At 43.3% G+C, this 16,214-nt stretch overlaps 1 protein-coding gene across 1 annotated transcript in view; it reads left to right on the top strand.

Annotated features, from left to right (window-relative positions):
* The window catches only part of GTF2I (general transcription factor IIi), a 2,618,156-nt gene that overhangs the window by 2,501,520 nt on the left and 100,422 nt on the right, over positions 1-16,214 (top strand). Inside the window, exon 33 of the mRNA XM_069614749.1 lies at positions 6,704-6,745. Within this exon, the coding sequence (XP_069470850.1) occupies positions 6,704-6,745 (42 nt within the window). The remainder of the gene's footprint in view (positions 1-6,703; positions 6,746-16,214) is intronic.

The raw sequence follows: 16,214 nt of genomic DNA on the forward strand, positions 1-16,214 counted from the left end.
CATATGACTCTTCAGAACAGATATGTTACAGCTATGGATGGAGGTTTTTGTGCCAAAATCTGAGAATCATGTTACACATTCATATTTTCTCATGATGAAGAGAATTCCACCTTGACAGAGGCCATAACGATGTTGACAAACTTGCACGTCAAAATGGAAGATGAAGTAGAAGATATTGCTGATGACAGCTGGTTTGCGTCAATCTTCTCATTGGTTCCACAATGGATGGCGAACATTTTCAAGTTCCTTGGAGCCCTGTTAATGATGATCATGTTTGTATTCTGTGTGGTTAGGATTATAATCGCACAGTGCAAAAAGACTGCAAAGAATGCGACAGGAATGAAGATCATGATAGATATTGAGTCTGGGTTCAAACCCAAAGAGCTGACAGATGAAGAAATCAGAGACTATGTAAAGGCTCGTATTCACGCACCTGAGGGAACAAAATTCCTGTATCCAAGAAACCACAAGAAGTATGCGGGAAGATGGATTTACTACAGTCCGAATGGACAGTGCATTCTTATGACCTGGAATATTGATGAGCATGTAAAGTCAGCAGGATGCCTGAAACGAGTAATAAAGATATGGACTCCAAAGAAACATTTCTTCAGACGAGGATGTCTAGATGTGAAGACTGATGGGAGAGTGGTTGATGAATCGCCCATATGGGGGAGTGTAGAGGAGGAGCCAAGGAGCTCTACCAGAAGTTCCACTCCTATTTTGCCTATATGTTGGCAACTGGAAATTGCGTCATGTGCAATACCATTGAGAGTGCCTATATAGTGAAAAGTCCTTGAAACAAGGTATCCATTGAGAAAACCCTACATGTATCCACGAAGAAATTATGATCTTCTGAAGGAAGTTCCAGAAGAAGTGTGAAAATTAATGAATGAAAGAAAGAACTGGTGATGAATATGAAGTAGAGGTGACGCACACAGAAGAGATATATATGAAGTAAGGATATAGACCCTATAGAACCTGATGGTGAAGTGATCAAGTATGCTACATTTCACCCTAGAAATGAAGATTGCATGTGCGAAGAAGCACCGAAGAAAATGTAAAACCATTTTACAATTGTACAGACGCAGTGACGCAAGTAGACAAAGTAAACATAAGGCTGGCTATGGAGTGAATAGATTGCGACGATGCACCAATGTATATATATAGGAATATATAGAATCTGGATGTTCCACAACGCACTTAAGGAATGGAAGAATTGGAAGTGTGGCGCAGTAGAATAATAGCGGACAGCGAAGGAAGATTCGAGAAAGGCTTGCCTGGCCCTGAGTCAAGTGTCGGGGCCGACGAGAGCCTTGCCATGTACTCAAGAAGATACATAAATGTGAGAAGCAAGCTCAACTCCTGTTTGAGGTGTAATGAAAACCATTGAGGGTGCCAAGATTTCTTCATTTAATGGTATTAAAATACAACAAAGAGCTCAAAAACGTGGTCTCCAGTCACATAATCGGATGAGAATGGACTTTGGGTTGAGCTACACCGAGACCAGAAGATAAGACCATGCTTCACTCCCTTTTATTCCCAGGCGCATTGTGCCTCTGCAAGGCCAAGTTTACAGGTATTAATTAAATGACAGACCGCAGGAGTGATGATGGATGTTGGGCTAATTGGGTGGGGAGGTATGACCAGACCAAAATCCCCACCACCTGGAGTCCCAGTTGCCTTTTGCTAGCGTGCAGAAACTTCCAGAAGGGTACAAGTGTGCCAACCAATTGTAGAGGGCCACGTAGCAAAGAGCACTATAGTTTGATAAGCCAATAGTATGTCGTATATTTTCATGACAAGGAAGATGACTTGCACTTGGGATGTGCTTAGTTGCCCACCTGACCTTAGAGATCCAATCACGTCCTTGTAGCCCATAGAAAGTATATGTAGATGTTCCCCGTTGACCAACCACAACCCCTAGTAGGTTTTCTTATTTGCCATGGATCCTTACTTCACTCATGACGAATATTTAGTATAAAGGCAATGTTTTTAAGAATTATGTTGTGATAAGTCTTTGCGGCGTCCGTTGATGTCCGTTGTACTCCCTGTTTTAAAGACTTGTTATTAAAACAGCTTTACCTTTTGCCAACTTCTTGATTTGTTCTGATTATTGATGTTTGAGTAAGATCTGCATGGCCATCCATCCCAGATACTGTTACCTCGTCTTAAAGGTCCCGTTGTCCGGGTTCACTTGTTCTCCCCTCTTCTTTCTAAGACTGTCTTCTGTTTCCACCTCTATTGCCTCTTGTTTACTGAACATGTTGTAATATTGTGTGGTGAGTGAGTTGTGTTGAAATCTTACATGTTTGATGGTATTTCTCCTGTTGCCATACTTTTACCTTTCTATATGAGCTAAACAATTACTTTGGCTTACTTTGATGCTATATCACTAGCCATGACCTCAATTGAGACAAGATGAGGGTGTTGGTATTTTTGTATCGCTTTCTATATCTGAACGCCCTGTGGGGGATGTGCCTGCATTTTCCTTTGATACAATGCTTTTGGTCTCATAATCGTTTGACAAATGTAAACTCAGTCTTCACAATAATCCTTATCGTCCATGACAATTGTTCTAGAGTTTCTGATTTTAACCTTGTCCTGATATTGTTTTAAGATGGCATTCATGGTGCTCATCCTCCAAATAGATCTGCTCCTGCTTACTTTATTGGTGAAGCTTTTTCCATCAGCGAGAGCTGGAAAAGGCTAGTATTCATGTTACTTCATGGTACATAACATGATTGGAGCACTCTGACCCATCCTAAATATGGTGGTACTCAACAAGCAATTCTGAAAGGACCAACTCAGGTTGATAACAGTAGTACAGCTCTGCTAGGCCTTGGGGTTGCGTGATTGGATTGGCTTGTTTTATAGATCTACAGGACATGCATTTTCACACCCCTATCCGCTTGAAACATTGGGAATACCTTGGTTTCATGGTCGGGAGCGTTCAGCAGTTCGCAGTGGTCCAATTTGGCCCAACTTCATCACCCAGAGTGTTCATGAAGGTAATGATGGTGATGGCTGCTCATCTTCATAGGAAGTTTGTGCATTGCTTTCCATTCTTCAGCGAATGCCTTCTGCAGGCTAAATCTTAAGAATCAGCATTAGTGGATCTTGGGACGACATATAGTCTTCTCAACAAACCTTGTTTCTTCCTCGACCTAAAGAAATGTGGTCTTAATCCTCTATAGGTGCCTGCAGTTTTTAGTGGTAGTCCTGGATAAGGGGTGCGGCTTGTTTTTTTGTTATCTGAGCAAGAGTCATACGCATCCAGATCATGGTAGACCTCTTCCATTTGAATGCGTAATGCCCTCTGGAGTTTCCTTGAGGATTAGGTCTTATGGCGTCCTCCATCTTCATAGTTCAATCAGTAATTCTTTGGATGCAGTCACAACTGTGGTCCCTGAAGAGCACGTGATCTCAGTTCAGTGGGGATATTGTGGACATTAGCCTGGCCTACCACAGATCTGCAGGGGCCTGCCCTGGTGGGCATCCGCAACCAACCTTGTTTGGGGTTGAGGAAGCCAATTCCAGCAGCTGGGGTGAACAATCACCCTGGTCAGACGTTTCCGTGATAGGATGGGAAGCTTATCTGTAGAAACGTAGAGTTAGCAGTCTGTGGGAAGGCCAGGAAAAGTCCTTCCATGTCAACTTGCCATGAACTCTGGTAAGTTTGTCTAGCAGTTTCCAGGTCAAGGCAGCCCAAATTTTGAACTCGCTACCCTCCCCACTAAGAGTGGAGCACTCGTACCAAATATTTTGACATAACCTTATACTGCGACTCAAAGGCGCTGACCTCTAGGTTTTCCCCCATTACCAGACCAGCCTACTACTTCTGCCGCCTTCACGCCTCTGACTATTACCTTGTAAACCTCCTATGTGTCTGATCTCAGCCCAAATGCCATATGTATATATCCTGTATATAAATAATTTGCCTGCCTGTATATCAATTGCTTCTGTCACTGTACATTTTATGTGTAACTAAGCTGCAAGCTATCTTTTGCAATGTATATATATAATTTGCCTGCCTGTATAACAATTGTTTCTGTCACTGTACATTTTATGTGTAACTAAACTGTGATTTATCTTTTGCAATGCGCCCTAATACCTACGGGTCTGCTGCGCAATACAAGTAATAAACAAACAAACATTGTGATCCTTTTTACCATTATTCAGATGTTTGACTGGTTAGGTCCTCACTGAAAGACCACTGCCATCCACTAGAGTAACAATCTTGGTGGCGTGAAGTCGCTCAAGCTCTGAAGAGAGGTAATGTGCCTTTGGTTGATTGAGAACAAGATGGCTAACAGCATTGTACTTGGCTGGCAGTCAGAACAGTCAGGCAGAAGCACCAAGTCTTCTCTCAGGGTGTATCACGATTTGGAGATGAACCATGGAGATTGCGGAGCAGTTCTTCTCCAAGTGGGGTCTTACCAAATCGATCTATGTGATTCCAGCTTTAGCAAGTCGTGTGAGGTATCCCAGTGGAGAGCTCCTTCGGTGATGCATTGATGCTGATTCATTTGGTGCTGACAAAGGTGAAGCAAAGCTGAACAACCTTAGTTTTAATTGTTCTGTCCTGTGCAGGGAGGACCTGCTAACCAGTCATCCTTGACAAGCTACTCTCTTCGAATATCCATGGAGGGAAGATTGTATGATGCCGACTTGGGTGCTCCCCCAATGCCAGGACACAGAGACAACATGCCTACTTATTGAGAAGTTTAGGTAAATGGATTGAGGTCTATCCAAGGAGGTTTCTTGGTGTGATGCTCTTGGCAACGTACCCATTGGCCAAGTCCATCTTTGATTGTCTCACAAACGTACATGTTTGTGCTGTGATGGAGAGCTTGTCCTGTTGTTGTGCTCCAACGGCACAGTTCTGGAGTTTTTGATATCATGGGCGCAATCCGGATTACATATCCGAGTAGTAAAAGGTTATCTTGCAGCTTTTACAATATTCTATATGATGCCTAAGCAAGGCTCATATTTGTTTAACCAATGGCTTTTCACTTTCTTAAGGGATTCACCAATGCCTTTACTCCCAAGCCCTTTGTTGTTACTCCTTGTGATCTTAATTTGGTTTTAGCTTTACTAATGGTGGGTCTGTTTGAGCCTATTCATTCATGGCTTTTTTTCTTCAAAATCATCTTCGTGGTGGCCCTTACTTCACCAAGGGAGTCAGATTTACAGGCTTTGTCCATCTCTCCTCCATTCTTGCAATTTGCCAAATAAATGGTTAGCTTGAGGGTGTGGCCTCGATTTTTGCCCAAGATGGTCTCTAAATTCCGTCAACAGCAAAATATCCCAGAGTTTGTCTCACTGCTTCATCCTTGTAAGGCTGAAAAGAGGTTCCATAGACTACCTAAGAACAACTCTAGATTTCTGCCACTGGAGAACCAACGAACAGCACCTGGAGAACCAGCTTTTTGTAGGGATTACATGTCTAAGGAGGTGGAGGGCCATTTCAAAGCACACCTCCTCTAGTTGAACTGTCCAATGCACCAGAACCTGCAATGAAGTGGCACACAAGGAGGTTCCAGAAGGGCTGGATGCTATTTCCATGATCGGTCACAAAGCTACGTCTGCCTTGCAAAGGGGTTTTCCCGTCATGGATATTTGCCAAGCTGTCCCAGGGCTTCTCTACTCACTTTCACCAAGCATTACCATCTGGATTCCCTGACTGATAAGGATGCTAAAATGGGCTGGTCATTCCAGCAGAACATCCTTCTATGTTTGTGCATTTGCGTCCTCTCACATCCATTGTACTTTGTGTCATGATGTTGCTAGTCTTTCAGAAGCTGAGGAATATGTGAGAGGAAAGTATCTATTCAAACAGATTACTTACCATCTTCCTGATGCATACAATAATTCCTCCCACCGATTCCTCATCACCATCCCACCTCCCACCTGCACTGGTAATTAAGTAGTCAGAATAACCAGCAATGGTAGTTTTACACATTTTTGAACTTATTTTGCATGTGACAGTCCTTTTGCTCCTCCCGTATGCCTTAGGTGACAAGGTGAAACTGAGGAAGATGGCACAGATGCGTCCAGTATATGTATGGATGACGTCCCTTCCAGTGCCTGAAGGCGCAAAGGACCTTTGATGATACGGACCTCAGAGCTGCACAGCTCCACCTGGTGGCTATGGGAAAATGCCTCCAAGACTTGGAACTCTCTACTGCCATTACTCAGAGCTAAACAATTTTACTGGGTGTTCCGGAAACATCGCAAGACTTTCCATTTCTCTGCAAATTTACCTCTCGCATAAACTCAACTATTCCCTAACGTAAACTGCATATATAAATAAGTTATCAGGACTGCCTTGTCGATTTGTTCCAGCACACTTGTAAACACGTTACCATGTCTGCCTTGCCTGTTTGTACCAGCTCCTTGATGCCCAAGTGTTGATTGTGCTTAATAAATGCATAAATAAATAAATGGTCCAAATGCAGACTGAGTATGGGAAGGGATTTCAGAAGATGAGGAATCTGAGGGAGGATTTATAGTCTCCATTAGAATATTACCGAAAGTAAGTAATACATTTTTTCATTTTGTTTAACACTGTTAATTTTAGGATATTGCAAAACCCTGTTCTTGTTGTACTGTGCATTTTAACTAGCTAATAATGTAATTCAATAGTTTGTGTTATATGTATTAGAATTTTCAATTTGCTAATACAATGTTTATTTCTTTCAAGATGTTAATGATAAAAGCTTTGAGGAAACATCTGATCTGCAAGGTAAGAAATTGCAATTTGTAACAGAAAGTAGTACACTAAGATTCCATCTTTCTTCTGAGTATTTAATTTACTCCATTATTGGATCTTTCATGGATTCACATGCTCATGAATATTCCCCCTATCAGCAGGTTGGGAATCCTCTGTTAATATTAAAGTAGTTTAGCTTCAAAGCTTAAAACTGTGTCACTTATATAGCCTATTGCTTTCACTCTGGGTCATATTGCCCACGCCAATGACATTAGTCCTCTTTAGCTCCAATCCTGTTGTCCATCTTCAGATTTTTACTGCACATTTACGTGTTGGGAGTCCTGTTGTTTCGCTCCTCAAAATATCCAAATGTTTGTGCTATTTTTGAGAGATTTGTCAATAGTTTTCTTCAACATCAGTCACTTTAGTGACTACCGGCTACGGGCACCAGTTGCGTTGAAGATCCCAACAATCGGCGTATCTTCTTGACCATGTGATTTTACCAGTTTGAGGCCTTCCTCATTCGCTGCGATGATGGGTGCAAAGAACGCCCTTTTCAAGGCCTGTATGAAGTATTGCCTCAGAAATATCTGTCGAGGACCACCATGACAAGTGCTTATATTGTCTGCTCCCGGACCACGACATGGATCATTGCTCCATCTTATATAATAAACAGGGGTGCTTGATCTGGTCTTGATCTTCCAGGATGTCATCAAATATATAATCACAATATTGATCAAGACCAGACAGAACTAGACATGTTTGAATTCATGTCTTCATACCTCTTAATAGGTCAACAATGGATTTAGTTTATCAAAAATGTGCAATTTATAAATCTGTACAAATGGATTCAATATTTTCTGACAACACAATGAATCGTACTGAATACATGCATATCCCAACATCATACACATTCATTCCTTTCACCACACACAACCACCTTGTTATAATACCACATCCAGTCTAATAACCAGAACAATAAACTAAAATACTTGATGCACAATTCATAACTTCCTCAAGCTAATGACGAATTTTAGGTCTATTTCTTTGACACTCCGTCGACACGTGTTTCAGCCGGATCTCGTTAGCCATGCACTTAGGCTAAATACTGCTCAAACTATTTTTCTCAACTATTTTTCTCAACAAATAGAACTTCTGTATATATAGCCATAAAAAGATTTTTAGAAGCCCTGTTCATGGTATAGAAAGGACGTAGGGAATCGTTGTTTCTCTTATGTATTGCCTTTTAATACATTTTTATATTAATTACTGATAATTTTAAATTGCATTTGTTGAATCTATGGAAATGTTGTAGGTTGTGTTTTTTCTGCTTGTAAAGACAGTATTTTTTTTCTCTTCCCTTGCTTTATATCAATTTATTAATTTTTGTAATGACAATTTGCGTTTTTTTTATGTTGTAAAGTTGTTCATCAACTAAAACGACTATTAATAAAAAAAAAAATACTGCTCCAGTCTCCATCGGTACAAGGATGGCCTCTGAATAATGTGCCACTCTCACTAAACTTTGGGATTCAGGGTGTCTACAATAAAAACACATTGAACCGTGTTAGGAGTTCTGTCTGTACTCTAACTCTATAAATGAATGAATGAAACATGTAGAACAATTTAAGATACACATTTGATTCAATCATGCCATTGCATACCTTGTATTTATCGCACACACTTGCTCAGCTTTTCATCAGCCAGTATTCTACTCAACTTGCTGTTTTTTGGTTTTCTGTCGTCTGATAGTACAAGATACAGGGGGAAGAAAGAAAAGCTATATATATGTGACCCTGGAGAAAACATACTGCTTTAACGCATCACAGCATAAGCACAAGCGACCATACTCCCTCATCTAAGAGGTTGAGATTGCATGAAGAACCTTCCCTGTGGGAGAAGCTTAAATGGGGACATAGGTCACACACTTCGACTGTTCCACCGTCAACGCTTATAACACTGTGCACTTCGTTGATATACCCGTCTACGACTGCTTTGTCTACGACCACGATGACCAAGTTAACGGTTGAGGCAACACCTTCGTCTTGCACTCGTCGGAGAAGTGACATCCACATATACTCCGTCTATGAGCCATAGGCATAAGTCGTCAACATCAAGAACCTCATCGACGACGACCTTGTTGATGGTCCACAAACCATCAAAATTGTCCACTTCCTCGTCAACAGTTGTCCCGTCGACTATGGCTTAGTTGACTACCGTTTCTACCAAATTGGCAAGAATTTCTCTGCCTCCTAGACCGTCGTCAGCACATTGGTGTCGCAGTCACAAGCTCCAGATTTTGCCATGTTTCCCAGAGGGGCTCGTGTGGGCAAGGAAATGTCTCCAGCATTGTCTTTTTTGCCAAGGACCACGCAAGCCAAGCCACTTTTCACCTTGGTGCCTTCTCTGTTGACGACTACAGCACCACCTGCCACATTACCTCAAGGGGATGAGGCCTTATTCTCAGATCATGAAGAAATCAGTGAACAGCCAGATACTATCCGGCCAATGCTTTGTCTGCAAGTTCAGCCTGCTCCAATACGTGCGGTTCCGTGCCCTCGCATGACTCGCCTCCAGATGAAATAGGCTCTTGCATGCACTCTTGTGCTATTACGCTATTCAACCTGGTCAAGGGAAAGAGGGTTTCCTATTTGAAAGGCGCAAAGCCTCCAGGAAGTCAGTAGTCACAATCCCTATGCTAGACGACATCTTGGAAGGTGGCCTTTTGGTGTTGGAAAATCGCTTCTTGGCTCCTCCAAAAAAGGATTGCCTGGGTAATGAGTATAATGTGACAGATACAGCTCCAAATTGCCTTCATACCTAGCCCTGTGCGGACTCTGTGGTATCCTTGGCTGCTCAGAAGAGATCAGCCAACCCTTCTTAACTATGCATGGTGCCCACAGACAAGTAGGAGGGCAAGCAGCTGGACGCCTTTGTCAAAAGGGTGATTTTCACTGCTGGGACAAAACCCTATAGTTCATCAAGGCTGATATGGATACTGCACGCTGCCTAGGCACCCCACAGCAGCGAAGACAGCCCTTTTGTTCAGCTAAGGGACATTTCTCTAGGACCTCCAGAGATTACAGGTCCTCCTACTGCCAACCGTCTCGCACCAGCTCGCAGGAGGCATACAGGGGAAGGTTGCAGACGTACATGGGTACTTGGCGACGGCACAGATCTTCCTCCAGTCCCCAAGCCAGACAAGCGCCAGTACCTGCACCCTCACTTCAGCACACCAGTGGGAGACCGGTTGTCGCAATTTGTCATTTGGGAAAACATCTCCACCAACAGATGGGTGCTCAACATCATTCGACTGGGTCACACCCTTGAGTTTCTGGGCAAATGCCCCTACATCCCTCCCATAAAGAAGAGAGAACTACATCTACTACTTCTTCTACACGAAGTAAAGTCCCTGCTAAAAAAGGGAGCTATAGAAGCTGTACCATCGCACCTCCGGGGCTCCGGAGTTTATGCCAGATACTTTCTGGTGAGAAAAAAGTCTGTGGGTTGTTGACCAGTCACAGACCTCAGGCAGCTCAACAAGTTCCTAAAAATAACAGGTTTTGCATGGGTATGCGTCAGCATGTTCTTGACCAACTAGAAGAAGCAGACTTTCTCTCCTCTCTAGACTTGGAGGATGCTTATTTCCACATTCCCATGCATCACAAACACAGACGCTTCATTTGATTCATAGTATAAGGCAAACATTATCAATTAAAGGCTCTGCCTTTTGGCCTCAAATCAGTTCCAAGAGTCTTCACCAAATGCCTAGCTCCGGTGGCTGCCCATCTCCGATGAGCAGGCATTTATGTCTAGCCATACCTGGGCTACTGGCTAATACACACCCCCTCCCTACCACTGGCCTTGCAACAAACACACTGAGGAGACCATCAGGTGCCTAACTTCTCTGGGGTTCTCCATCAACTTTCCGAAGTCATGCTGTTAGGCAGAATCCTGTGCAGTTCCCTTGGGGAACATTGCAAGAAGATTAAGACTACAGGAGTAAGCAATAAACCCAATTGGTAGCAGTCTGCACCACCCAGATTTACCTGGTAGCTGTGGCTGAGCAGTCAGACTTCTCTCAAGAAGAGTAGGGCAGTATATGGAGTATACACAATAGGGCCAAAAACACAGTAGAGCAAACAAAGACCAGAGCTTTGTATCAAAAGTATATAATGATTTATTTACAACACACTTTAGGCAATACACTAGCACTCTAAATCAAAAGCAATTTAAAACACAGTCAGGTAAAGTATAAACACCTCCCTTGATAACTATTAGACAAGTCAGAGTTAAAACACCACTATTTGTTAAAACAGATGTGAGCGTGTAACCTAGATGGCACTCCAATAGTTAGGTTAAAGGGAGAGAAAAAGGCAGGGCATAAAAATAACAGTTCCCAACACTTTTAGAAGTTCAAAGCAAGGGAGTAAAGGCAGTATACACTGTAGAGCCAAAGTTCATAGGCCAAGCCCACTTTAAATGGAGCAAAGCGAACTGTGCCCAAGATCACACAGTTTAAAATGCACTAAAAGTCTTTGCAGAATGTTCAGAAGAGGTTGGGGTGATTCAAGAAGTAAAGTTAGAAGGTTTGGGGCCAACCCAGTTGGAAAGCCAAGGATTTAAGGGTCACCTTTAGCAATCTGTGGAAAGGGAGGCCAGGCAGAACACAGTACCTTAAAGAGAGAGGAAGCTCCAGCGGTGGCAGTTGTTCTTGGCAGTGGTGCAGTTCGTTGTTTCGACCAGGGGAAGCGAGGATCTCGTCGAGGAGGAACCTTGGAGTCGATGCACTGCACAGGGATGAAACCAGCCGCGGAGTTTGCCGGTTAAAAGGTGCGTTCCTTTTATTTGCGGTCAAAGTGGTGAAGCTTGGCTATCCGGCCGCCGGGGTGCTTGGCACGGGCGATTCCACCAAGAGACGTCTTTGGAAGGCGAAAGGGGCGAACTGGTTGATCCCACCAGCTCAAAGGAAGAAGATTCGTCCAGCAGAAGATCTTCTCTTGTCGTTGGGAAAGTGGTGAGTTCGTTGCAGCAGGGCTCCACCGGTGGTGTCCTCGTTGCAGATGGCTCAGCTTCTTCCCTCTTCGGATTCTTAGGTCCTGTGGCGACTTCGGAAGTTCCAGTCCCAAAAGCCCTGCTTTTATGCAGAAAAACCCCCATTCAACAGCCTAGCTGCCACTCAAACATGCTAAGTGGTGCGCCGATTGGCTCACCACTGGCCCAATCAGAACAGAGTGCGACTTGAGTTGCTAAGGGAACGCAGTCCAGGGTGCCAATTCCCCCACCCACACATCCTGTAGAACCCAGGCAGAGTGGCACCAGTTGGAGGGCTTCTGTGGAGAAGCCTGCCAAAAAGTGGAACAAAGGACTCGACCTTGGTTAGAGTTACAGAGACGGACACGAACGCCATTTTAGAAAAGAGTTCTGGCAAAAAGACCCAACCGTTGATTTAATATTAAATAAATAAACCGGCGGTATCTTTAGCATTGCACCAAAAAAGTGGTGCGTTTAAAATCAATGGGAAAATCCCATAGGAAATATTCCAGTGGAATATTTTGCTTGGTAACCACTGCCACCAGCCAGAAACTCGACAAGGGGGGACTGGACAGTGCCCCCTTAGAAACAGACCCAGGGGCAACCGAATTAACCCCTTCCAGTACTTCCACAATATGATGGTTTGTACTAGTTCTGTTCACAATTTTGGACTATTAAAGTCAATGGCGACTTTACATGCCCTGGGAGACAGTAGTCAGTCCCAGGGTATGGAGTCTATGTTTGGGGGTCACTATGACACCCCTGTGTTACTGCACTGAGGGTGCTGTGTAACACACATGAAAAACAGATGATACCCTATGGAGTAAAAGACCCCATAGCCCATAAACACATACAAAGTCAAAGACATACCTCAAATCATGCCTAAGAGTGGGAGGAAAAGAGTCTCACTCTTAGCAGGAGAAAATAAACAAACTCCAAAAGTCCAGCAAAGCTGCTGGGGGACTCACTAGCTTTTGGGAAATTAGCCTTATAAGAGAATTCTCCCTAACACATGCATATTGCCATCTCAGAATGTTCTATTCCTGGGTTCACGGCTTAACACCCTAACATGTCTTGCTTACCCCCTCGTAGGAGAGGGTCAAAGCCATACTCCACAATATTCAACAACTGTTCACATTACAGGTGACAACAGTTTGCTCCATCAAATCTGTTCTATGGATGATGTCCTCTTGCATCCCATTGGTTCTACGCTGCAGGCTTCACATGCAGCCTCTCCGGAAGTTCCTAGATGCTCGATGGCAGCAAGTGTCAGGTTCTTGGAATGCCAAAATTGCCCTCACGCCATCATTCCGTCGAAATCTCCAGTGGGGGAATAATCACAAGCACCTCACGCAGGGTGTTCCTTTTCATCTCCCAGTTCATCAGGCCACAGTCACCAACAATGCTTTCCTGGAGGGATACGGAGCCAACACTACGCTAAAGGCCTGTGGCAACCCGAAGACAAAGCCCTACACATAAAGGTTTTCAAGCTCAGAGCAGTGTTTTGGGCCTTGAAATAATTCAACCACAACAAGGTGGTTTGCATCTTCACCGACAGCACAAACACCATGTTTTATATCCGGAACCAAGGTGGTACCCGCTCACCGATACTATCCAAGGAAGCAAAAGCGATCTGGTACTGGGTGTTATACGGGAACATGTATGTCCTTCCTTTTCATCTACCGGGAATCCACAACCCTATTACGATTCTCTCAGCATAGGGCTACAATCGTGCCACGAATGGAAGCTCCACCAGAGCCAAGCTCCTCGCCTCTTCTCCGGGTGGGGTCACCACAAAATTGACTTGTTTGCCACAGCACAGATCTCCAAGTGCCCCTAGTTTGCCAGCCTGTATTGTGAGGGGTCAGCAATATGAGGCAGACAACATTTGGATGATTATTCAAAATATGGCATTTTATTAAATTATAAATATTATCAAACACGTCACTATTCTTTCCCTGCCTAACAAAACTGAATGGCAACACTCTAACACAGGATGTCGGACCCTCACACTTACACATCAAATACACAAAGAAATTACATGGCAATTCAAATAACATCAACAATGATATTCACAGTTTCTTGATAACCTCTTAGAAACTTGGGTGAACTTCCTTACCCAGGATTCAAGGTAAGTTCAGCTCCAATGTTCAACAAAAAGAAACAAGGAAATCCATGTAGCTAATACAGTTTCATTTCAGTTCTTGATGTTTCAATGTCAAGGTAAAGGTTTGCTAACCAAAGTTCCAACAACAGCAAAGTTTCTCTTCAAGACTTTCCACTTTAACAAAATAGCATCAATGTTATTCCCAGCCACAATGCTTTTCCACATCTTCCAGTTTTCCAAGAGGAATTATGACAATTCAAAGGAAATACAACCTCTGCAAATGTTAGTGAAACACAGTTTTTGGTTAACAGTAAAATGTCTCTGTCTAAAAGATTAGGATTCATAGTAGGTATTGTTTGGCAGGATGACTTCACAGCACTTCTGATTCTACTTCTTCGACTTCAACAATAGTTTACCATAAGGTCACATTCCTTTGTCTCATAGTATTCCACTTCACTTGTGCTACTGAAGTCTCACATCTACTGACAACCAAATAGAGTACCACAGCTTCAGTACTCTGTGACTTTAAACAGGTTATGATAAGATTCCGTTTCAGGTACTTCAACACCTTCAAATATCCAAAGGGGCAGCCTGTTTGCCTCTCTTGTCTATCTGCAACCAACAACAAGATCTAATTGCCTTTAGGGCACACTCCTCTATTCCTTCTACAGTCTTTGGCAATGTAGGTTTTATCAACTTCAAAGAATATTTATAAGTAGCAAGTTAACCTTCCCCATTCTTGCCTTCATCCATCTACCAACTGTTATCCAGAATAATTACCCAGAAGCTTTGGTGCCACTCTCTTGGCTTCAGGTAATGCTTGCACACTTGTATCTTGGGCAGTGCTAAAGTTGTTTTGGCTCACAGCATTGTTTAAACTGCTCTCTGGTTTGGGAAATGCTGCTTTCAGTCTCAATAGCAGAATACTATTGGCTTGGGCAATGCTTGCTCTCTTCAACTTCAAATATAACGGTTTAAACACTTGACATGTCTTCAAAAACAATTGTTGTCTGTGTGTATAATGTTTCAGAGTTCACCCTTCCTTTGGGAAGCTAGGCACACGTGACCACTGCTTCATAGATTTTACAAGGTTTAACAATTGCTTTTCTGTAGCGTTTTCTCTTCATGCAAGTAAAATCAAATTACTCGATCACACGCAAGTGCTACATTTCAATTGTCCCATCGTTATAGAATTAACAAACTATTTGTCCCCGCTTCTACTCTTCTGCGAGTGAATTTTAAGCTGGATACTGTTGCCGGCAGTGCTCGTGCAAGGACTCAGAATGCCCGGTTTAACCCACCGGCTTCTGTTTTCTCTGTGTTGCACCACTTCTCTGACTTCTGGCTTCACCTGGGACCCACACCCTCCCTCTCTGAAGGCATCTCCACTCAATTAAGGAGCCCCTCTCGCACCTGACACCTACAGCTTCACCACAGCTGCTCACCACGGTCTCCGACACGGTTCTTGCTACGCAATCTCTGCAGTTCGGCTTACATGGGGAAAGGCAGCCTTTCTGCACGCACTCCACTGCGTAGCCTCTGCACTTCAGAGTTTGGGGAAACAGGACCCTCTCGGGATAAGCAGGTGAAATCTGCTGCATCAAATTCCTGACCTCCCTTAGCAGTGGAGAAACTTTCCTGAAAATGTTGGGGGGGGACATGACCTCTGAAGAAAAGGTGCCCCATTCAAATGAAGGGGGACAAAATAGTGTGCCATGAAAGTTGGGGGGGACAAACACCCCCGTCCCCTCCTAAAATTACGCCCATGTCCCTTAGGTTCTCCCACTACTACCTGGATTGCCAACACTATGCCTTCTTCCTTCTGCCTCTACTACTGCTGCATGCACTCCAGGCACCGTTTCAGCTCCTTCTAATTGCTGCACTGGAGGGGACCTTTTAAGCCTCTCGGGTTCCTTCAGGTGTGGGCTATTAGGCTTAATTGCCCAACTACTACTACAGAATTCCACTTCAGCCCTCTTCCTCACCCGAGTACTTATGGGACTTTTAGTACCCAACAACAAAATCAGTTATTTTTAGTAACTTCTTGGTTTTAAGGGTAGGTTTATTTCCCTTAAAGTTAATTAAGGATGAACCATTAAAATTTGTTGTTACTGAGGAAGACAGTTGATTTAAGGCAATATATCTAAATTCCTTTCCATTATACATTTGGGAGTAAGGGAGATTTTTATCCTGAAGTACCTTACATGGTCCTTCTGTTATTAAGGCTTGTTCATGTATAAAGGCATTTGCGTTCAGAACTACAGATCTTATATATGGGGTTCAGATACATCATAATGACAATAAGCCATTACCTGTTCTGGCAATTTTAAAAGGTTCTCCCTTTTAAAGGACAAATACTGC

The sequence above is a fragment of the Ambystoma mexicanum genome, chromosome 9 (assembly GCF_040938575.1).
Source record: "Ambystoma mexicanum isolate Mex_15411 chromosome 9, UKY_AmexF1_1, whole genome shotgun sequence".
Lineage (NCBI taxonomy): Eukaryota > Metazoa > Chordata > Amphibia > Caudata > Ambystomatidae > Ambystoma > Ambystoma mexicanum.